At 38.0% G+C, this 25654-nt stretch overlaps 1 protein-coding gene across 3 annotated transcripts in view; it reads right to left on the bottom strand.

Moving 5' to 3' along the window:
- Positions 1 to 5133: 5133 nt before the first annotated feature.
- Positions 5134 to 25654, bottom strand: part of scarb1 (scavenger receptor class B, member 1) — a 32241-nt gene continuing 11720 nt past the window's right edge. Inside the window, exons 7-14 of one of the 3 annotated variants that reach the window (XM_063013949.1) lie at positions 22712 to 22878; positions 21112 to 21230; positions 12261 to 12334; positions 11785 to 11836; positions 9982 to 10128; positions 9318 to 9362; positions 6331 to 6406; positions 5646 to 5739 (exon numbers count right to left, since the gene is read on the bottom strand). In XM_063013949.1, coding sequence (XP_062870019.1) covers positions 5729 to 5739; positions 6331 to 6406; positions 9318 to 9362; positions 9982 to 10128; positions 11785 to 11836; positions 12261 to 12334; positions 21112 to 21230; positions 22712 to 22878 — 691 coding nt within the window. In that variant the 3' untranslated portion in view covers positions 5646 to 5728. Of the gene's footprint in view, positions 5740 to 6330; positions 6407 to 9317; positions 9363 to 9981; positions 10129 to 11784; positions 11837 to 12260; positions 12335 to 21111; positions 21231 to 22711; positions 22879 to 25654 lie in introns of all 3 variants that reach the window. The other 2 variants (XM_063013948.1, XM_063013950.1) reach the window with 2 other exon arrangements.

The following is a 25654-nucleotide window of genomic DNA, read 5'->3' as shown; positions in this document are numbered from 1 at the left end:
ATAGCAGTGAGGAGTTCAATTGGTCAAGTCATTCATTCTGCAGAAGAATGGGTGTCAATTTTGGCCCTTATTTAAGGTAGGAGGGTGGCAAATGTTGCACAGGTTGGTCATAGCGCATGTCCTTCTGAAATACTGGGTAAAATGGGTTGTTCCAGACATTGTTCTGATGAACAGCGTACTTTGATTAAAAAGTTGATTTTAGAGGGAAAAAACATACAGAGAAGTGCAGCAAATGATAGGCTGCTCAGCTAAAATGATCTCAAATGCCTTAAAGTGACAACCAAAACCTGAAAGATGCAGAAGGAAGCGTGGAACTACTGTTTGAATGGATCAAAGAATAGCCAGAATGGCAAATACTCAGCCAATGATCACCTCCAGAAAGATCAAGGAACATCTGAAGTTCCCAGTGAGTACAGAAGATGATTAAGTGAAGCCAATTTACCAGCAAGAACTCCTTGCAAAGTCCCGTTGTTAAGAAAAAGACGTGTCCTGAATGGGGTAAAATTTCCCAAAGAACACATTGACTGGTCCAAAGAGAAATGGCTCAACATTTTGTGGACTGGTGAAAGCAAAATTGTTCTTTTTGGGTCAAGTGGCCATAGACAGTATGTCAGATGACCCTCGAGCACTGAATTCGAGCCAAAGTACACTGTGAAGACAGTAAAGCATGGTGGTACAAAACTATGATATGAGGATGTTTTTCATACCACACTCTAAAAAGTAATTCAGATGGCCTTTAGCCAGTACTTAAATATATGCACTGCTGTATGATAAAAAATCAAGTTACATTATATTACACAATTTTTTATCTGCAGTTGTTATTTTATTGAGTTCTGATAACGCACAAATTATAAGTGTTGTTTCAACACACTATAATGAATCACCTGAACTTAAGATATTTGGTTAAACAATAAAGAACAAAATTTAGCTTCTAGCAACTTAAAATACATACACTGTACGACTTAATTTTCTCAGTAGTTTGAATTCGCCTCGTCTGTGTTCTCAAGGCGCGCTTTCTTCATTGTGGAGTGAGTTTTTTACAAGCAAGGTGAGCGTTCTAACCGTTACAAACATTTTTGGACCTATATATCTACAGATTTCACTTTTGTGATTTGAATAATTTGCCCGCTTTGCAGGTGAAGGTCGGTAGGCACAGACTACAAGAGCGAGAGAGCGGGAAAGAGAGAGTTTGAGTGCTATGCAAATTAGCTAGCTAGCTGGCCAGCTTTTCTTCAGCCTGGCATAGACCGACACACCCTTTGGTGTTATAAACTGAGTAAAACTTGACTTTTTCATGGATTAAAATATTTCCATTGACATAAAATTTCCCTGGTGAGCTATTAAAAACGTATTTTTTTGTCTAGTCTATTTTGCGATGTTTGTGTAGCAAAAGTAGCCAACAACTATGCTAAGGTTAGCTAGCTAATTATTACATGTTTGCATTCTAGGTAAAAAATAAACTAAACAATAATTATTACTCATTTGTTTAATGCATATCATTTTTCAAATACTGATATGTGGAATTTGTTTTTTCATAGTTTTTATTGTTGTCCACTAATGGGATTTGTTAAAAGTAGATGTGTTCTGTAATAAATGATTTTTGGTAATAATTCAGGTTTCCATGTTCTTGTATCATTGTTTAAATTGTTTTACATTCAGCAGATTCAGTGCAATGCTAACAAACATTCAAATTAATGTTTAGAGATATTAGGCTACAGGATGTTGGATCAACTTAATTTTACGAGCAGTTGGCATAACTCAAAAAGACTAATGCAAAATGTTGCCTTAATTTTTTTTGTTGACCCAATGTTTTATTTAATATTAACAACTTTTAAGTTAAATGAATATTAAATAAAACATTGGGTCAACAAAAAAAATCAAGGCAACATTTTGCATTAGTTTTTTTGAGTTATGCCAACTGCTCATAGAATTACGTTAATCCAACACAATATTATAGGTTTGGTGGATTAGCTTTCCATAATTCAGTAAAAAGCATTTTTAAATAACATCAACTTAAAAATATCTGTTCATGTTGACAGTTATTAAGTTTGTGTAATTTAAAATATTGTTGGATCAGCGTAATTCTACGAGCAATTGGCATAACTCAAAAAGACTAATGCAAAACGTTGCCTTAATTTTTTTTGTTGACCCAATGTTTTATTTTTTAGAGTGCATGGTGTTACATCTATTTATCACAAACGAGGGATCATGGATCAGATTAAATATATCAGAATACTTGAGATCATGTTGCCCTATGTCGAAGAAGAAATGTCCTTAAAATGGGTGTTTTAACATGACAATGACCCAAAACATCTTGGTTACAGACAAACAAGATTGAGGTAATAGAGTGGCCAGCACAATCCCCTGACTTCAATCCCATAGAGAACTTGTGGGCTGATATCTGAAACGCGTTTTTTTGAGGCAAAACCCAAAATTGCAGAAGAACTGTGGAATGTAGTGTAATCATCCTGGACTGGAATACCTGTTCAGAGGTGCCAGAAGTTGGTCGACTCCATGCAGATCTCGGAAACAATTGTTATGCCACTAAATATTAGTTCAGTAATTTAAAGGAAAGTAAAACCTCAAACATTTTCAGTTTATAGATACATTTTTTGAGTTTTTAAAGAAAAATGCTGGCACTGCTATTTTTTTGAACAGCCTAATATTCATTTTTCTTAACTTTCTGTAAAGGATGAACACAAACTGGCTAAATGTTGTTAATGTTTTGATTTAGAATTAAAAGTGTAGTATTTTCAGTGCATTGGCATTTATGGAAATAAAAGTTATTATAATGATTTTGTGCTTTATTAACTTTTTTAAAATCACTGCTATTTTTTTGAACACTACTGTACATGGGCAAGAAAAATAAACCTTCTGGAGAAGAATTTAATGGTCAGATTAAAAAAAAGAGCTCTTTAGCCACAGTGACCAAACGTATGTTTGGAAAAAAGATTACTTTAATTGCAGCAACACTCAAAATTGGTGTAATGTTATTAAGTGGGACTGATTTGCTGCCAGAGCATTGCAGAAACAATAGTCTATAACATACACTGATCAGCCATAACATTAAAACCACCTCCTTGTTTCTACACTCACTGTCCATTTTATCAGCTCCAGTTATCATATAGAAGCACTTTGTAGTTCTACAATTACTGACTGTAGTCCATCTGTTTCTCTACATATCTTTTTAACCTGCTTTCACCCTGTTCTTCAATGGTCAGGACCCCCACAGAGCAGGTATTATTTGGGTGGTGGATTATTCTCAGCACTGCAGTGACATTGACATGGTGGTGGTGGTGTGTTAGTGTGTGTTGTGCTGGAATAAGTGGATTAGACACAGCAGCGTTGCTGGAGTTTTTAAATACTGTGTACACTCACTGTCCACTCTATTAGACACTCCTACCTAGTTGGTCCACCTTGTAGATGTAAAGTCAGAGACGATCGCTCAAAAGAAACAAAAGGTGAGAAAAGCTCCTGGGCCAGACGGAATCCCTCCATCCACCCTTAAGCACTGCATCAATCAACTGGCACCCACCTTCACTTACATTTTTAACAGATCATTAGAACTTTGCTCTGTTCCTTCATGCTTCAAAATATCGACCATCATACCAGTCCCCAAAAAAACGAACATTTCTGGACTGAATGATTACAGACCTGTAGCCCTGACATCTGTAGTCATGAAGGTCTTCGAACGCTTGATCCTAGCCTACCTGAAGACCATCACAAATCCTTTACTGGATCCCCTGCAGTTTGCATAGAGCAAATAGATCTGTCGATGATGCAGTCAACGTGGCCCTGCACTTCATGCTACAGCATCTCGACAGTCCTGGAACCTACGTTCGAGTTCTGTTTGTGGACTTCAGCTCGGCTTTTAACACCATAGTGCCAGAGCTGCTGCAGGTCAAACTGTCCCAGCTGTCAGTGCCGGATGCCATCTGCCGGTGGATCATGGACTTTCTGACAAGTAGGACACAGCATGTACGGCTAGGAAAGCACACTTCAGACCAGCGGAACCTAAGTACTGGTGTACCACAAGGTTGTGTGCTTTCACCCCTTCTCTTCAGTCTTTATACCAATGACTGTGTTTCTAAGGAACCAGCTGTAAAGATCCTTAAGTTTGCTGATGACACCACTGTGGTGGGCCTCATAACCGATGGTGACAAGTCTGCCTACAGAAAGGAAGTCGAGCAGTTGGTCTCCTGGTGCAGTGACAACCACCTGCTGATCAACACACAAAAGACTGTAGAGATGGTGGTGGATTTCAGGCGCAACGCTCCCTCCTTAACCCAATAAAAATAAAAATAAAAACAAACACATCCAGACATGCTAACAGCTTTTTCCCCCAGAGCCGTAACACTTTTTAACCAAAGTTGTTCTCTTGGGCAAATGTTGGTAAATACCGGTTAACAGTCCGTGTGCTGTCGGGTCTGTTAAATATGTTCTATGTTACATGTCATACATGTGTAATTGTCTGTACTATTATGTGTATTGTTTGTACTACTATGTGGACTGTTGTGTGTATCATTGAGTGTATCACCAAAGCAAATTCCTCGTATGTGTAACATACCTGGCGAAATAAAGTGATTCTGATTCATCTATTGGGGCTATTTGAGTTGGTCATCTTCTAGACCTTCATCAGTGGTCACAGGACGCTGCCTAATGGGGCGCTGTTGGCTGAATATTTTTGGTTGGTGGACCATTGTCAGTCCAGCAGTGACAGTGAGGTGTTTAAAAACTCCATCAGCGCTGCTGTGTCTTATCCACTCATACCAGCACAACACACTAACACACCACCATCATGTCAGGGTCTGAGAACGACCCACCACCCAAATAATACCTACTCTGTAGTGGTCCTGACCATTGAAGAACAGGGTAAAAGTGGGGCTAACAAAGCATGCAGAGAAACAGATGGACTACAGTCAGTAATTGTTGAACTACAAAGTGCTTCTATATGGTACGTGGAGCTAATAACATGGACAGTGTGTGTAGAAACAAGGAGGTGGTTTTAATGTTATGGCTGATCTGTGTACTTCAAAAGTGTTTTTTAAAAATTAGGTTTGCACTTGGGTTGGCAAGTAACTGGATTTTAGTTTAAACCTCAGGAATAAGTTCAGTCAATGAATAAACACATAATGAACACATACACAATTTAAAACAGTACTGTCACAGCACAAAACGGTTGCAGAAATCATTGGAATTTTAAGACTGGCAACTTACATGTGTGTGGAAATCTTTGATCCCAACTGTACAATCACTTACAGGTATTACAGTTACATGTTTTTTCCAGTATATTTAAATATTTCCCTGAATAACACAAATTCACTCTGTAGTGAATTTAAAATTAAATGTTACATGATGGAAACTAGTAGCAGATCTGTTTTTAGCATGGGTTGGTCTTTAAAAAGTAAAAACACATTAGATATGCACACTGTAATTTATGAAATGGCAATAGTTAATAATCATTAATCTTCAGTTTTCAGGTCCAGTGTATATACATTAAATCAGAAAAGGCAGCTCTTAGGAAAAGTTTCAAAAATACATTTACTATGATTAAGTTAGTGGTTATCTTTAGTTAGTGTTTCAGATGTTAAGGGACTTGAGAAAAAAGCAAAAAGGTCAATGCAGTGCTGTAAGGGCAGAAAAATTCTTCTAGTCCTTGTTTTGTAAAAGTGGGGTTTTTTCACTGTCCACAGTGACTGGGTCCACGTCAGTGCCATCCTTGAAAATACTATTTGTTATCTGTGAATTGGAAAAAGGTTTAAAATATATCATTTAGACACTGCCGAGTGGTTATAATGCAAACTGTAAAATGTGTACAAAATATCTAGTACATAAAAAAACCTTTGAACAACGTACATACACAAAATAATAAGTGTTAATGAATGATAGCAAAAGCAAACGTTGCAGTAGTCTGTTACTTCTAAGCAGAAATGCAAAGCTAAATTAAGTATGTTAAGTAAGTTATGGCACCCTACTGTGCTTCAAGGTAAATGTAATAACGTGATTATTCATTCTCACTGTGCATTCTGATGTGAATTTAACCTTTAACATGTGAAATTATCATGCAAAGAAAATACACTCTTTCAATTGCTAACCATAGCCCTACTAAAAACACTTAACATTATAACCCTACAACTTTGCTTATTGATGCTTATATTGCTTATATATATTGCACTCTTAAGCATGACATTTAACTCCCTCTAAATGCTGCAGAGCATTGTCCTCATTGACTTCTGTAGTATACCAGAGCAGATTATTGCATTAAACTTGTTTGTTCCATTAGCTTTAGAAGAAGTTTGAAGAGGAGGTATACTTGAGCCAAAAACCCACCTGTGTCACACTCGATATATTTTTCGATGGGCCTCTGATTGGAACTTGGGTTGCTTTTTGTGTCTTTTATACTTTCCTAAAAGAATAATCAGACCTTATTTAACATTTTGGTGGGCAGATATTTGACTGTTCCTTTAAACTATTACGAAACCAGAGTTGGAGTCTTGAGATTGAACAAAGATGACCCTGGCTTAGGCCTAAATAAGGTTAGGTCTTGGCTGCATGTTGTTTTATTAAAAAAGTAGATGACAAAAAGTCAGTTCCTGAAGGCACTTTAGTAATGCTTAAACAAAGATTTTTTGACCTGTTAACTAAACAAAAAACTATTTATTTACAAAAGTATTTCTAAGCATGACAGTTCTGCCTGCTATGTCAAGTAAAAAGAACTGGGCAGTGATTGTGCAAAAAAGATACCCATTATGCAGTTTTGTGTGAAATACAGTGCCTATAAAAAAATCATCACACCCTATTAAAATCCATGCCTTTTTAAAGGACTTGTATGGTTCAGACTGGTCGGTCTGTGCACTTGACAAACTGACAAGCTGGGCTGTATGGCAGGGTGGCACAAACAAGTTGCTCATAAAAAAGTGCCAATGCTGAAAAGTTTTTAAACTGAACTCCAAGCCGAATGCCTGGACAAAGCCAAACACAGCACACCACCAAAAATAGATCATACCTACAGTAAAGCATGGTGGTGACAATATTATGTTTTGGAAATGTTTCTTTTCAGTACAAACTGGGCAATTGGTCAGAAATGAAAGGAAAATAGATGCTGCCAAGTACATCCAAATTATTGATGAAAACATGTGACCCTCTGCTAGATGGGCAGGACGATCACCTTCCAACATGACAATGACCCTATACATACTGCAAAAAAGAAATCAGTGCATTGTCAGGCACAATAAAATTTGAAATCTGTGCAAGAAAAATTGGCAAATATTCACCACTGTAGGTATACAAATCTGCTAGGGACATGTCTCAACAGACTTACTCACTCACTCACTCACTCACTGTCTTAACCGCTTATCCAATCAGGGCCCCGGGGGGGGGCCTATCCAAGCTTTTCAATGGGCGCAAGGCACTCGGTAACACCCTGGACCGGGTGCCAGTCCATCGCAGGGCAGACACACATACATACACACACACACACACGCGCACACACCTATTCACCTATAGGGCAGTTCAGTGTCTCCCTTAACCTGGCTGCATGTTTTTTTTGGATTGCGGGAGGAAACCGGAGCTTCCCAACAGACTAAATTAATTAAGTACTAAATCTTGGGCCTGATCTGGTTTCCGACACTTATTCTATTTATTTAAATCCTTTTTTTTTTTTTTTTTTTTTTTTCTCTTGAATGTTGTAAGGCAAAATGAGTAAATGGAGATGCAGAGTTTTTGGTGAGTTTTGATTCAGGCTGTAAGACTATTTCAAAGGTGTATGATGAATTTCTATATGCACTGTATAGATATAGGCAGTTAACAAATTAGCAAGTATCTTGTAAAGATACTTTGTTCCTATAGGTTAGGAACATTAGCAACTTAATGATATTACTTTAACTTGTAAATGGATCATTTTAAATATTATAAAGGATTGTACAACATACAACACTAGCAATATGTGTACAAAAGTGAACAGTTTCACTATATTTTTGGTCTGATGTGTTATCTTAAGGTCTCAAAACATGTGGGAAATTGGACTTGGTCTTCAGGGTTCTGGTCTTGACTCCAACTCTGCTGAAACATAATAATACTATAGAACTGATTAAATTGAAAGACAAATTTATTTTGCTTAGTTGCATGTATGATTAAAGGTCATTTCAGGAGTTGCAAATTTGTTACTGTATGCAGGCATGCCATTAACTTAAGGAGGCAGAAGGGGAGCATGCAGGTCATTAAATTGTGCAAGAGTTTACAGGAGTTCAGTTTATTGTTAGATTAAGCACATTGTTGAATTAGCAGTGCCATAAGCAATTATATTTGTATTTCAAAGGATTCCATTTCAAATCCATTTAGTCAGAAATGCTTCTGTCAAAGGGCTGAAGAACTGTTGCTAGAGGTGCAAAATCAAATGCAAAATACACAGATCAGCCATTAGTAGTCCATCTGTTTCTCTGCATGCTTTGTTAGCCCCATTTCATGCTGTTCTTCAATGGTCAGGACTCTCCCAGGACCACTACATAGTAGGTATTATTTGGGTGGTGGATCATTCTCAGCACTGCAGTGACACTGACATGGTGGTGGTGTGTTAGTGTGTGTTGTGCTGGTATGAGTGGATAAGACACATCACTGTCACTGCTGGACTGAGAATAGTCCACCAACCAAAAATATATCCAGCCAATAGCGCCCCGTTGGCAGCATCCTTTGACCACTGATGGTCTAGAAAATGACCAACTCAAACAGCAGCAATAGATGAGTTATCGTCTCTGACTTTACATCTACAAGGTGAACCAACTAGGTAGGAGTGTCTAATAGAATGGACAGTGAGTGGACACGGTATTTAAAAAATCCAGCAGCACTGCTGTGTCTGATCCACTCATACCAGCACAACACATACTAACACACCACCACCATGTCATTGTCACTGCAGTGCTGAGAATGATCCACCTCCCAAATAATACCTGCTCTGTAGTGGTCCTGTGGGGGTCCTGACCATTGAAGAACAGGGTAAAAGCAGGCTAAAAAGGTATGTAGATAAACAGATGGACTACAGTCAGTAATTGTAGAACTACAAAGTGCTTCTATATGGTAAGTGGAGCTGATAAAATAGACAGCGAGTGTAGAAACAAGGAGGTGGTTTTAATGTTATGGCTGATCAGTGTATATAGTCTTATAATTGGAAAACAATCAAATAAAGCCTTTTATTTTGTGATAATTATTTGCTTATATATTGCATTTAATCATTGAATGAACAGTGAATTTGGTAATAAAAAATTAGATTTAGATTAATTTTAGATTAAATTTAGATTAATTTTATGGACATATAACCTGACCCCTGTGTCTTTAGTGATGACAGCTGTCTCAGTTTTCTTGGCTATCTGTAAAACATATGATGCATCCATTTTCTGGCTTAAATAAAATTAGTAAAATTTTAATAAAATAGTGCAGAAAAAAAAAATCACAAAAAAACATTAGTGAGGTAATGTGGTGAGAAATAAGGCATGACAAGCATACAAGAGACATCTGGAAAGTACACCATGCTAAATAAAAAAACATGTTAGTCATGCATGTTACTCTGTGGAGGGCAGGACCAAAACAGGGCTGTCAACATTTGCTAAACATACCTGAAAAACAGCCATGTTATCTTGACATAACAATCTAGAGCAGATGGAATGCCTTCATTCATCATATATACATACACGTGTACAGTACAATGAAATTTATTTTTGGAATATCTCAGCTTCTGTGGAAGCTATGGTCAGAGTGTCAGAAGCAGCTAGTGTACGGTGCCCCTGGAGCTGAGAGGGTTAATGGTGTTGCTCAAGGACCCGACAGCGGCTGCATGCAAAGCCAGAATTTGAACCCCCAACCTTCTATTTGATAACACACAGCTCCACCCACTAGGCCACCACTGTCCACAATGCAAACATTGACACAATGCACAAATTTGCCCTCCATAAACAAGGTATATGTGTGCACCATGAACCTTAGACATACCTTTTCATGTAGTCTCAGTACCACAGCCCCTATAATACAGCCCAGTCCAAGCACAAGAAAGATGTACTGCATGTACTTCATCATCGTAGGCAATATTACCAGGTTCAGACGGAACATGTTGAGTGCAGGACCATCAATGTAGCCACTCTGGGGAACAAAAAACTGCTTAGGGCAATGTTTTTGAACACTTCTGATTTGGGTTGCATGATTTTAGCTGAGAAAAAGAACATTTAAAGCAGCATAAATACAGTAGTTTTACTATCTTGCCTTATAAGGGGCAAGTTCTTTTTTACTGCACTGTACGAGTAATAATGTCCTTTATAGTGATTTCAATGTAATCTTTTTTTAACTAAACAATAAGTTATTATTAAAATCTTTTTTATTTTCTATTGTTGCAATTTATATGTATTTAACAATATATAAATCATTATACGACCCAAATCAGAAAAAGTTGGGACAGTATGGAAAATGCAAATAATAAAAAAAGTTTCTTACATTTACTTAGACTTTTATTTGATTACAGACAGGATGAACCTAAAATATTTCATGTTTTGTCTGGTCAACTTCATTTCACTAAATAATAATGTGATTTAAAACAGCTGATGTCAACAGGTGATTGTAATCATGGTTTGGTACAAAAGCAGCATCCAGGAGAGTCCAGAAGTTTTTGATGAGCAAAGATGGCCAGAGGATCTCAAGTTTGTCAACAAATTATTACCTCAAAGTAATATTGGAAGGGATTTGCATATTTCTCCCTCAACAGTGCATAATAACAGTGCAACAGTGCATAATATCATTAAACAATTCAAGGAATTGGGAGGAGTTTCAGTACATAAAGGCCAAAGGCGCAAGCTTAAGCTGAACGCCTGTGATCTTCGATCTGCATCAAGAACCGCCACTCAATAGCTGATATAACCACATGGACAAGGGATTAATTTGGCAAACCTTTGTCAAGCACTACAATACAGAGTTACATGCACAAATGCCACTTAAAACTTTACTGTGCAAAAAAAAAAGCCTTAACCATATTAGAAGCTGCGTCAACTTCTCTGGGCTCGGAGGCATCTAGGATGGACCATCACACAATGGAAACGTGTATTGTGGTCAGATGAATCAGCATTTCCAAGTCTATTTTGGAAAAAATAGATGCCGTGTGCTCCGGATCAAAGACGAAAAGGACCATCCAGACCATCTGTTATCAGCAACAAGTCCTAAAGTCAGGGTCTTTCATGGTATGGGACTGTGTCAGTGCAGGACAATGTGTGGAGAATTTTGAGACGAAAAATGCGACAACGACGACCCCGTACTCTTGCACATTTTAAGACGTGTTTGCAGGAAGAATGGGACAAAATAAAAGCTGAAACACTAAATCGCTTGGTATCCTCGGTGCCAAAACATCTTGTAAGTGTGGTGAAAAAGAATAGCAACATTACAAAGTGGTAAATGTTTTACTGTCCCAACTTTTTTCGGAATGTGTTGCAGGCCTGAAATGCAGGAATGGATGGTTATTAATAAATGAAATGAAGTTAAGCAAATAAAACATGAAATATCTCAGGTTCATCCTGTCTGCAATCAAATAAGTCAAAGTAAATGTAAGAAACTCTTACAGAGAAAGTAGGAAAGTTTTTTTTAATTATTATTTGCATTTTCCATACTGTCCCAACTTTTTCTGATTTGGGGTTGTAATTGTTATAATAATTATATTAAATAAATTATAAATTAATAATTAATTAAATGATATTGTAACTGGATGGCAGAACAAAACAACTTAAAATCATGTATTATCAGATGTATTAGACATACCTCACCAAACCAGAGCATTGGCATTACCACTTCAGCTATATTTCCAGTTTCACTAATAAAACAAAGGTTAAACAAAAAAAGTATTTTATTATCATTTAGTACAAAAGTACAACAAGAATGCTCCTCCATATCTACACATCTATATCTATAGACTGTTCATCTTTAGGCAGTTAAAGATCAAACTGATAAGAGGTTATTGTTATAAAAGACTATTAAAGCAGGTATAGAATCAATGATAAGAATCAATCAGTAGAATTACGTTCAAATATAAAAATCATGTGATGGTTACAAAGAGATTAAAATTAATTTTGCATTTGTAAAATATCACATACAAGGGAATATGATGTAAAATTTAAGCATTTAAGTAAAATGTAAATCTTAATTTAAAAAACGTGATTAAAACATATTTGCTTTTCTCTCTACCTCTGTCATACACATACTACCCTTTATTCCATTTAATGTGTTGCTATACTCACCTTATTCCTTCTACCTTCTTTATTAAAAGATTAAGTTGCAGCTTGATGGACACATTTATAGGTATTCCAGTTTCCTGTAATAATGAACATATGAATGTTTCTTGGAAAACAATATGCAGTTTATTGGTCTGATTAATATTAATTCATATTATTAAACTATTAAAGCAATTCAGAGCTGTTAACTGAATTTTATAATACATTTTACAAGCCAGTTGTATAACAATATGTGTACGGTACAAGGAAATTAGTTCTACTGCTTTTGTTGTTTATATTTAAAGTAGGGCTGTCAAACGATTAAAATTTTTCATCGCGATTAATCTCAGAATTTCATATAGTTAATCGCGATTAATGGCCCTTTTCTTTTTTTTTTTAAAAGGAGGTGGTTTTAATGTTATGGCTGATCGGTGTACATACACTAACGCACAAAAACTCATTCACAATCAACACAGTCTTGTTCCCCGGGTTCTGACAACTCATACTAGTGACTATATTACTTGCATCTTTGCACAATATTGCATTGTTTTTGCACCTTATTCTCACCTTATTCTACCTGCTGCTATATAAACCCTACGCTGCTAACTGGATATCAGAATACGTTTTTATTAGGGCTATAATAATAACGCGTTGCAGTGTTGCCAGATTGGGCGGTTATCCGTCAAATTGGGCGGATTTTGTTGGAAAACAATTTAATAGCATTTAAATAACACTTCTGTTTAAAAGAAAATATTCAGTTTTAAGAAGCACCAGCATTGTAGAAGGATATTAAAAGTAAAGTAAATTTTCTATGCTGATTTGGCTTAATAGTGTTGGTCAGTCTGTATTATATTCTTGAAATGATAAAGTATTGCAAAGGAATAGCTTTGAAATTCTTCCTCATAATGTTATGGTTGCTATATTTTGGTTTTTCACTTGTCAGGGGAAATTAAGAGAGAAAAAAGCTTATTATTATCATGCGTGTGATATATATCATTTACGCGATCTGCGTATCACGTTACCACTGTGTTGTACGTCACTGAGCTGATATGTGTATCAGGTGACCAGCGGGTAACGGCATGTTATGTTTAAGTGTGATGCTCCAAGTTGTGGATTAAGCAATAAAGACAACTCGTTCTCCACATAAATAGTGTCATTTGTATTTCGTGGTTAAGTACAAAACATAACAATGCGGGTCTTCGTGATGTAATTCTACATGGCACTCACTGCCTGTATAGGTAAATTTTTCCTGTATAGAATTTGCGTTAACGGCACTATTTTTTTTAATCGCGTTAAATTGAGATTGCGTTAATGCGTTATTATCGCGTTAACTTCGACAGCCCTAATTTAAAGTGGACATATACATTAGAAAAAAAAATCAACATTCCTCTTAGTAATTTACCTTTAATTCCCCAAAATTACTAGGGTGTGTCTGATGAAAATTATCAGATTTTGAGTGGAGCTCAGTGCTTGAGGTACTGAATATGTTTAAGCCTCACCACCGGCAAGTTGTCACTGTTAGGCAAGGTGTTTAACCACTAAATTGCTTGCATTGCATCATCCACAGTTGTAAGTCGTTTTGCTATGTATATATAACTTTTTCCCATTTTATAGAACTTGTTTTAGAACAATTTTCCCTTATTGAATTAACATGTTTGTTTATTCTTAGTAATACACCGATCAACCATAACATTAAAACCACCTCCTTGTTTCTTCACTCACTGTCCATTTTATCGGCTTCACTTACCATATAGAAGCCCTTCAAAAGTTCTACAATTACTTACTGTAGTCCATCTGTTTCTCTGCATGCTTTGTTAGCCCCATTTCATGCTGTTCTTTAATGGTCAGGACCCCTACAGGACCACTACAGAGTAGGTATTATTTGGGTGTTGGATGATTCTCAGCAATGCAGTGACACGGTGACATGTGACATGGTGGTGGTGTGTTAGTGTGTGTTGTGCTTATCACTGCAGTGCTGAGAATGATCCAACACCTAAATTATACCTGCTCTGTGGTAGTCCTGACCATTGAAGAACAGGATGAAAGCAGGCTAAAAGGGTATGTAGAGAAATAGATGGACTACAGTCAGTAAATGTAAAACTACAAAGTGCTTCTATATGGTAAGTGGAGCTGGAATGGACAGTAAGTGTAGAAACAAGGAGGTGGTTTTAATGTTATGGCTGATCAGTGTATATTTGTGTGCTCATTTATTAAAAACTAATGTAAGCTGCTCAGGTGGCACAGCGGTAAAGTACGCTAGCGCACCAGAGTTGGGGTTTCGAATACATCGTATCGAATCTCAGCTCTGCCTTTCCGACTGGGCAGCAGCATGAACAACGATTGGCTGTTGTTCAGGGTTAGAGGGCAAAAAAGTCAGAGCATAGGTCCTCATAGCTGGTGCTACTGCGGCCCCTGCTGGCTGACTGATGGCGCCTGCACAGGGCTGAGAATTAATGGTGATGGGGGTGTAGCCCTCCATACACAGTACCTGTCAGTGTATGAACTTGACTCGTGCAGGTGAAAAATGCAGTCTGTACTGACTGTACATGAGGGGGCGTATGTCAGTTGAGAGGCGTCCTCAGTCAGCGGTGAAGGGTCGAATCAGTATAGAGGACACAATCAGGGTAATTGGACACGACTAGATTAGGGGAAAAAATTAGGGGGAAAAATTGGGGGAAAAAGTGGGGAAAAATAGAAAAACACTGTACCCTTCTGTATCCTTTATGTAAAGTCAGCAAAATCTTTGCTCACAGTTTTTTATTTGTTTCCAAGAAGCAGGCAAAAGATTACATTTATCTCTGTAATGGCCAAGTTCCATGAGATTTGTATAGAATATTTTATACACATCATACAGAGATAAATTATTATTCAGGAAGCAGACTTTGAAACACTGCCACAGCTTACATAAAGGGTAAAGGAAGAGAGAACCCTGATCTAGATACTTTTTCACATGATGCATATGGACAGCGGTTCAATATGCGAGTAATAACGAGGCATACAACAAAGATATAGACTGGCTAAAGGCAGCTGTTATCTCTATCACTGCTAGTTATAACTCATAAACTGGATGCTATCTTATCAATAGCGTTACCTGCATGACATAAGGCTTACAGAGACAAAAAAAAAAATTTGGCATATCACTCAATTTAGAAACAAGCCAACAAATCAAAGTTAGACCAAAATATTTTCATATAATGATATAATGTTTCACAGACATACAGCCCCATTAGTTCTGCACATAATGACAACGTTTGTTCAGTCTTTCACAACAATAAGACCTGAAAGTAAAAGCCAGTTTAAGCCAGGTAGACAGACTGGAATTAGAGGAGCAAAGTTTAAAACATTACACAATAAAACCAAGGTCCTCTTAATTTGTTTATAATAGACCTATTTCTTTTAGAGTGCCAAAAACATGATAAATGTTTGACAACAGCATAATTGTCTTATCAAATTTCCAATTGACTATCAAATGTTTTTATTGTTTCAGAACATTGCAAATAACCTTTAATTACAAAGCCTTTTGACGCAATGAGCCATGCTAGATAGATAACAAGATAACAAATGAAAATAGACTACATACACCGATCAGCCATAACATTATAACCACCTCCTTGTTTCTACACTCACTGTCCATTTTATCAGCTCCACTTACATAGAAGCACTGTAGTTCTACATTTACTGACTGTAGTCCATCTTTTCACCCTGTTCTTCAATGGTCAGGACCCCCACAGAGCAGGTATTATTTAGGTGGTGGATCATTCTTAGCACTGCAGTGGTATGAGTGGATCAGACACAGCATCGCTGCTGGAGTTTTTAAATACCGTGTCCACTGTAGTTGGTCCACCTTGTAGATGTAAAGTCAGAGACGATCACTCATCTATTGCTGCTGTTTGAGTTGGTCATCTTCTAGACCTTCATCAGTGGTCACAGGACACTGCCTACGGGGAGCTGTTGGCTGGATATATTTTTGGTTGGTGGACTATTCTCAGTCCAGCAGGGACAGTGAGGTGTTTAAAACTCCAGCAGCGCTGCTGTGTCTTATCCACTTATACCAGCACAACACACACTAACATACCACCTGACCATTGAAGAACAGCATGAAAGGGGGCTAACAAAGCATGAAGAGAAACAGATGGACTACAGTCAGTAATTGTAGAAGTACAAAGTGCTCCTATTTGGTAAGTGATGCCGATAAAATGGACAATGTGTGTAGAAACAAGGAGGTGGTTTTAATGTTATGGCTGATCGGTGTATGTTCCAGCTATTGTCTGGATATCTTATCTACTTCAACCACCATAAAAATATACACAACACAGCTGTAGATAATTTCAGAAAACAATCAGGTAATTTTCATATGGGCAAAGTTTCAGCATGTTTCCTGTAAACGTAAGGAAAAGAACGGTACAAGCCCCACCTCTTGATTTCTTTGAAACATGCCATCATGAGAGAAGACATGGTGAGGAGAGAGCTAAACTTAATGAGGCCTGTTATTCACTTTCAATTAGATTTTTATACTGTTCAGTAAGTTGAACTTATTTATAACATGATGTATTTATGTATTATATTAGTATGTTAATCTGAATAAGTTGCTCCCATGCCATCATAAAGGGAAACATGGTGGGGAGAGCTACAGTTTACAATTGAACAGAGGTCTAAAAGTTTTATAATAACTAAGTACCACATGTAAGTATACCAGGGCTCTAGTGTGCGACCAATTTGGTCGCACATGCGACCTAATTTCTCAATGGTGCGACTAAAAAAAATCTTAGGTCGCACCGGTGCGACCAGCCGTTCGAGGGGGAAAAAAAGTCTCCGCGACTCTGAAAGTCTTCCCGTGGTTCAACAACAAACACACAATCAGAGATAGTGAAGGGCGGGACAATATTGTAGCGGCGGTATGTGACATTCAGCTCAGCCAATCAGAATGCAGCACCTGGTTATGTGCAGTTTGTTTAGTTTCGTATATGAGACTCGCCGTATAGCCCCAGGATGGAAGTTCGGGTGCTGGAACTAGGCGGTATAAAGTGCTGTAACGCTCTTGGAAGTCCTGACTAAACAGTTAAAGTGACTCTACTATGTCGTGTGCTTTTATTCCCACACCTCCACCACCGCACAGCAAAAGACCTGTAGCATCCCCACCGCACAGCGGCTAAGTGAGCCGACCCTCTACAGTAGCAAGTGGCTAATGCTAGCGGTAAAGTGCGGCGATAATGAAAGTAAAAACACGACAATATTTTCGTTAAGTAAAATATAAAAATAACTAAAAGACAATGAAATATCAGTATACATGTAATCACACAGTGATTGCACCGCAAGCGATTTTGGGACTCTGTGTAAACGATACAGTAAAGCTGATAATATAATGCACTGCATTTAAGATTACACTCTAGAGCCCCATACACACACACAAATATACACACACATACAGTGTATCACAAAAGTGAGTACACCCCTCACATTTCTGCAGATATTTAAGTATATCTTTTCATGGGACAACACTGACAAAATGACACTTTGACACAATGAAAAGTAGTCTGTGTGCAGCTTATATAACAGTGTAAATTTATTCTTCCCTCAAAATAACTCAATATACAGCCATTAATGTCTAAACCACCGGCAACAAAAGTGAGTACACCCCTAAGAGACTACACCCCTAAATGTCCAAATTGAGCACTGCTTGTCATTTTCCCTCCAAAATGTCATGTGATTTGTTAGTGTTACTAGGTCTCAGGTGTGCATAGGGAGCAGGTGTGTTCAATTTAGTAGTACAGCTCTCACACTCTCTCATACTGGTCACTGAAAGTTCCAACATGGCACCTCATGGCAAAGAACTCTCTGAGGATCTTAAAAGACGAAATTGTTGCGCTACATGAAGATGGCCAAGGCTACAAGAAGATTGCCAACACCCTGAAACTGAGCTGCAGCACAGTGGCCAAGATCATCTAGCGTTTTAAAAGAGCAGGGTCCACTCAGAACAGACCTCGCGTTGGTCGTCCAAAGAAGCTGAGTGCACGTGCTCAGCGTCACATCCAACTGCTGTCTTTGAAAGATAGGCGCAGGAGTGCTGTCAGCATTGCTGCAGAGATTGAAAAGGTGGGGGGTCAGCCTGTCAGTGCTCAGACCATACGCCGCACACTACATCAAATTGGTCTGCATGGCTGTCACCCCAGAAGGAAGCCTCTTCTGAAGTCTCTACACAAGAAAGCCCGCAAACAGTTTGCTGAAGACATGTCAACAAAGGACATGGATTACTGGAACCATGTCCTATGGTCTGATGAGACCAAGATTAATTTGTTTGGTTCAGATGGTCTCAAGCATGTGTGGCGGCAATCAGGTGAGGAGTACAAAGATAAGTGTGTCATGCCTACAGTCAAGCATGGTGGTGGGAATGCCATGGTCTGGGGCTGCATGAGTGCAGCAGGTGTTGGGGAGTTACATTTCATTGAGGGACACATGAACTCCAATATGTACTGTGAAATACTGAAGCAGAGCATGATCCCCTCCCTCCGGAAACTGGGTCGCAGGGCAGTGTTCCAGCATGATAATGACCCCAAACACACCTCTAAGACGACCACTGCTTTATTGAAGAGGCTGAGGGTAAAGGTGATGGACTGGCCAAGCATGTCTCCAGACCTAAACCCAATAGAACATCTTTGGGGCATCCTCAAGCGGAAGGTGGAGGAGCGCAAAGTCTCGAATATCCGCCAGCTCTGTGATGTCGTCATGGAGGAGTGGAAAAGCATTCCAGTGGCAACCTGTGAAGCTCTGGTAAACTCCATGCCCAGGAGAGTTAAGGCAGTTCTGGGAAATAATGGTGGCCACACAAAATATTGACACTTCAGGAACTTTCACTAAGGGGTGTACTCACTTTTGTTGCCGGTGGTTTAGACATTAATGGCTGTATATTGAGTTATTTTGAGGGAAGAATAAATTTACACTGTTATATAAGCTGCACACAGACTACTTTTCATTGTGTCAGTGTCATTTTGTCAGTGTTGTCCCATGAAAAGATATACTTAAATATCTGCAGAAATGTGAGGGGTGTACTCACTTTTGTGATACACTGTATATATAAACAGATATACACACACACACACAAATATACACACACATATAAACAGATATACACACATACACACACATATATATATAAACAGATATACACACATACACACACATATAAACAGATATACACACATACATACACACATTTACTCTATTATTATTTTTATAATTTGTATTATAGTCTACTATAATACTTTCATTGACTGTAAAGAGTGTAGGAAGAGCAATAGTATATTTGTGACTGGTTGTAATACATTTCGAATTGAAATGCTGAAAAAGCACAATGCATCTATAAAACCCATTACATGCCGGGATAAATGTACTGCCCAAGTGTCCCCTCTCTCTGCTGCCTTTCAGCGGCAGGCAGCAGCAAACAGATCATCAAATGAGGCCATGTTGACCAAATTGTTAATCATTTACAAGTCAATATTGCCTATATGGACAACGATTAAAAAAAAAAGTGAACCTGTAAAACTGCGGTGTTAAATGCGATGCGGTCGAAAATTTGGGTGCACCTAACTTTTGTGCTGGTGCACCTAAGAAAAAAAGTTAGGCGCACCAGTGCAACCAGTGCAAAAAGTTAGTCTAGAGCCCTGTATACACCGATCAGCCATAACAATTAAAACCACCTCCTTGTTTCTACACACATTGTCTATTTTATCAGCTCCACTTACCATATAGGAGCACTTTGTAATTCTACAATTACTGACTGTAGTCCATCTGTTTCTCTGCATGCTTTGTTAGCCTGCTTTCACCCTGTTCTTCAATGGTCAGGACCTCCACAGGACGACCACAGAGTAGGTATTATTTAGGTGATGGATCATGCTGGTATGAGTGGATCAGACACAGCAGCACTGTTGGAGTTTTTTAAAATACTGTGTCTATTCACTGTCCACTCTATTAGACACTTCTACCTAGTTGGTTCACCTTGTAGACGTAAAGTCAGAGATGATCGCTCATCTATTGCTGCTGTTTGAGATGGTCATCTTCTAGACCTTTATTAGTGGTCACAGGACGCTGCCCACGGGGTGCTGTTGGTTGGATATTTTTGGTTGGTGGACTATTCTCAGTCCAGAAGTGACAGGTCTGCAGTGTCACTGCAGTGCTGAGAACGATCCAACACCCAAATAATACCTACTCTGTGGTGGTCCTGGGAGAGTCCTGACCATTGAAGAACAGCATGAAAGGGGGCTAACAAAGCATGCAGAGAAACAGATGGACTACAGTCAGTAATTGTAGAACTACAAAGTGCTTCTATATGGTAAGTGGAGCTGATAAAATGGACAATGTGTGTAGAAACAAGGAGATGGTTTTAATATTATGGCTGATGAGTGTATAGTGTTCCTTTGGCAACTGTATGCAACCATGCAGAAACCAAAAAGAACCGTATTTGCCTCACTTGCAGTAATGCTGTACAAGAACACAGTATAGACCAAGCATTAAATAAAAAGCTTCTGGGTTTAACTAATAAAAGTTGTTATGCAATATAGATTTTCTAAAAGAAAGTGACTAATTTCCCTGTGCTTTCACTTACCGGGTGCCCTGTCATCTTACAGCAAGAAGGTCCTGAGTTTGCATGTTCTCCCCGTGTCTGCGTGGGTTTCCTCCGGGTCTCCGGTTTCCTCCCACAGTCCAAAGACATGCAAGTGAGGAGAATTGGAGATACAAAATTGGCCAATATGTTTGATATAACTTTTATAATTGTGTACTGAAGAACCTTGTGTAATGAGTAACTACCGTTTCATGTCATGAATGTAACCAAAGTGTAAAACATGACGTTAAAATCCTAATAAACAAACAAACAAACACTTACTGGGTGTATGTCAATAAAGAGTCCATGATCATGCTCAGTGGGGTTAAGCCCATTGACTGTCTGCAACAGGACTGGGTCGGCATTGTAGAAATGTGGGTGGGAGATGAACACAGGGGAATCTGGGAGAAGAAAAACAAATGTATAACATTGGTTATATTATCTGGTTTTGGAGTTACAAACACACCAATATCAACCCAAAATTAAGCACAACTTCTACTGTTTTGCCTATGTTTAAAACCGCACATAACTGCAATAAGAATTATGTCACATTGGGTGTGTCCCAAAAAAAGATTAGGCCTTCTATGTCCTACAGCCGAATAAATCTATTTAAGTCCACCATCTCCAGAAACATAGTTCTCTGCACTGATCAGCCATAACATTAAAACCACCTCCTTGTTTCTACACTCACTGTCCATTTTATCAGCACCACTTACCATATTGTAGCACATTGTAATTCTACAGTTACTAACTGTAGTCCATCTGTTTTTCTGCATGCTTTGTTAGCCCCCTTTCATGCTGTTCTTCAATGGTCAGGATTGTTTCAGGACCACTACAGAGTAGGTATTATTTGGGTGGTGGATCATTCTCAGCACTGCAGTGACACTGACACAGTGGTGGTGTGTTAGTGTGTCTTGTGCTGGTATGAGTAGATAAGACACAGCAATGCTGATGGAGTTTTTAAACACCTCACTGTCACTGCTGGACTGAGAATAGTCCACCAACCAAAATATCCAGCCAACAGCGCCCTGTGGGCAGCGTCCTGTGACCACTAATGAGAGTCTAGAAGATGACCAACTCAAACAGCAGCAATAGATGAGTGATCGTCTCTGACTTTACATCTACAAGGTGGACCAACTAGGTAGGAGTGTCTAATCGAGTGGACACGGTATTTAAAAACTCCAATAGCGCTGATGTGTCTGATCCACTCATACCAGCACAACACACACTAACACACCACCACCATGTCATTGTCACTGCAGTGCTGAGAATGATCCACCACCTAAATAATACCTGCTCTGCGGTGGTCCTGTGGGGGTGAAAGCAGGCTAACAAAGCATGTAGAGAAAGAGATGGACTACAATCAGTAATTGTAGAACTACAAAGTGCTTCTATATGGTCAGTGGAGCTGATAAAATGAACAGTGAGTGTAGAAACAAGGAGGTGGTTTTAATGTTATGGCTGATCGGTGTATATGTGCTTTGAGGAATCCATGAACCAAACCTACGAGCTGTTGTGTTACCTACATAAAGTCTGTTTTAATATGGCAATCAATGTAAGCTTATGATATCCAATAACATCTCTGGAAATTAAAAAAAATATATACAAAAACAAAGATGACGACTAAAAAAAAAAAAGATAAACTAAATGTATTACACGAAAAAAATATACACATTAATTACTTTCCCAGTTCCACAAATGCCAATACCCTAAAGTGACTTTTAAGTCAATAAGGAATCAGGGATGCAACACTTAAAAATGTAATGCTGCTTGAATTGCCAAGTTGTTACCATGTATGCTTCAGAAAATGTGTATACTACAGGAATAGTAGTGCATGTATATGTGCCTATGCTATGTATTGATAGTGTATGAAGACACTCACTGTGCCTGCAGGTCATAACATTAAGTAGACCTGACTCCCTGCATGGGCAGAAGCCTTCATTTGGTGTATAAGTTGAGCCATTGGCAAAAAGAGTTTTAGGGGCCACAAAACGATAGACAGGGATTCCTAGCATTACCTCTGGCCTCTCGTATACTAGATCCATTGACCTACAGAAACATTTGACATTTGTTAAGGAAAACAATACTTCACAATACTTTTGATAACATTGTAATAGATAACAGAGATGATAATACTAAACCCCAGCTGATAACACAAAAAGATTAGGTAGGTTATTTGGATTTATTGCTTTATCAGCTGCTGTCAGCTGCAATTTTTATATCAGTGTTGTGGTAATGGTGTACAAATCACAGTCTGTTAAAAAAAATTATTTAAAGGTTTCTTCTAAGTAATATGTTGAGCTGGAATTTTTCATTCCAATAAGGTGTGTTTTATGTCCAGTTATACATTACATGTTTGGCAAAATAGTGCCTCGTCTCCCCTCAACAGCTACATGCGAGTTGGTCTGGAGTGGTCATAAGGCACCTTGTATAACTATTTGGTCTGATTATAAGAAGACAAACACAGAAACCTAAACCAATCATAGCGATGGCTTTAGTGTAGTTTCTGTGTATTGCATTGTCATTACTATAAGATTTAGGTGTGTTGGGGTTATAAGGTATTTTGTAATTTATTTTCTTCTGGTGGTTTTGGCTATTTTGCCAGCACATTTCTTATGAGACCACAATCCACAATACATAAAGGTAAGCTGGGTTTTTGGATATTTGCTCTTAGTTCAATGATGTACAGTCATGTGAAAAAGTCAGGACACCCAATAAGAACCTTTGTCTTTTTTGCACATATTTAAACATATGGACATTTGAGCTTCATGTCAACAGTACTGAGAGATTATATAACTAAACAAATAGAACTGAAAAATTACTTTTAAACACAAGTTGTAAAATGTAAATGAAAAAAATGGAAATTTATTGTGAGGAAAAAGTTAGGACACCCTATTCCCTAATAGCTGGTATTTACCCCTGAAATAACCTCAATTAGACGTTTTCTATAACATCGACTGGGAGAAAGTTTTTCCTAATCCTTCATGCAGAATTCTTTCAGCTGTGTGAGGTTTGAGGGGTCATCCACAGCATCTCAATAGGATTAAGATTCGGGTCTTCACTTGGCCATTCCAGAACTCTTCATTTCTTCCTTTGAGCCATTCCTTGGTGGATTTACTGGAATTTTTGGGGTCGTTGGCATGTTGCATGGTCCGCTTCAGCTTCAGGTTTTGGACAGATGGCCTGGTGGGGGTGTCCTAACTTTTTCCTCACAATAAGTTTCCATTTTTGTTCATTACATTTTACAACTTGTGTTTAAAAGTAATTTTTAAAATGTGTTTTGTTTAGTTATATAGGCTCCATCTCTCAATACTTTTCAAATGAAGCTCAAATTCATATGTTTAAATATGTTCAAAAAGACAAAGGTTTTCATGGGGTTTTCTAACTTTTTCACATGACTGTATTGCAGGGCTGGGCTTGGGACAGCACCTCAGTCTATTCTAAGTCCTTGGCAATTATTTGATAAATAGTTGTGGGGTTTTTTTTTAAGGTCTTCTATTGTCGGGTTTCGAATAGTGTTTTTGCCTTTTTCTGGTTTTCTTTATAGTTGTCTTGCAATCACTGCTGAACCATAGATTTTGCTTCTTGTTTATTTTGGATGTTTCCAGATTTTTTCTCTGCAATTTACATTGCAGCCTATGTATACCATTTTATTGGATCTTTGTTGTTTTGATTATACATGTTAAACTTTTCCTGGCTTAGGCTTTTAAAAAGGTACCAGTTTGCTTTATTTAAGTTGCCATCTTAGAGTTATTTGTTAGGTCTCTGTTCAATGTAATGTTTTCATCAATGGAAAATGCCACACAGGTCATCCCATACTTTCCATGGATATGAAGTAAAATTTCAGGTTTATATATATTATACAGTGGATACAATGTCTACACACCCCTGCTAAAATGCTAGTTTTTCGTGATGTAAAAAAAAAATCAGACCAAAATAAATCATTTTAAATTTATTTACACCATTTATGTGACCTATAATCTGTCCAAATCAATTGAAAAATGGTGCTGTTGTCAAACTGAAATCTTTAAAGGGGAAATAATGTGGTTGCATAAGCGTGCACATTCAAACTCATGTTAAATATTAGTCAGTGATTATTCTGATTAACCCCATATAAAGTTCAGCTCTTCTGGTATGATTTTCCTGACATTTACTTGTCTACCAAAAGCATGTGGGAAAAAATATGTTATGGTTGACCCAGGTTGGATCTTTTGGGCATAATTCCAAAAGGTATGTTTGGCACAAAAACAACTTTAACTGGGGTTTCAGTTAAGGTGGATGGCACCTTACGAACAGTTCCAAATATCAGTCAATTTTGGCACAAAGCATTCAGGCCTCTGTTTAAAAGCTGAAGATAAAGAGTAATTTCACCTGTCAGCACAACGATGACCCAAAGCATACCTCCACATAAACAAAAGAATGTCTTCCCAGAGGAAGATTAAAGTTTTGAAAAGGCCCAGCCAGAATCCAAACCTAAATCCAACTGAACATCTGTGGGTTGACCTGAAGAGGGCTGTGCACAGAAGATGCCCTCACAGTCTAACAGATTTGGACTGCTTATGCAAGTAAGAGCGGGCAAAAATCGCCAAAACAAGATCTACCATGGTGATAAACTACAGACCAAAAAGACTGAAAGATGTCATAAAATTAAAATGTGCTTCAACAAAGTAATAATAATAATAATAGGATTAGTTTCAGTGTGTGCATATTTATGCCACCACATTATAAAAGGTTTTTTATTTTTTCGATACGTAAGTTGGTAGGTATGTTTTTTATTGTAGTTTTATTTTTTTTTGTATCCCTCACTTTCTGAATCTTTTTTTTT

This window comes from Trichomycterus rosablanca, chromosome 18 (genome assembly GCF_030014385.1).
Source record: "Trichomycterus rosablanca isolate fTriRos1 chromosome 18, fTriRos1.hap1, whole genome shotgun sequence".
Classification (NCBI taxonomy): Eukaryota; Metazoa; Chordata; class Actinopteri; order Siluriformes; family Trichomycteridae; genus Trichomycterus; species Trichomycterus rosablanca.
This window is presented reverse-complemented; position numbering and strand designations above follow the sequence as displayed.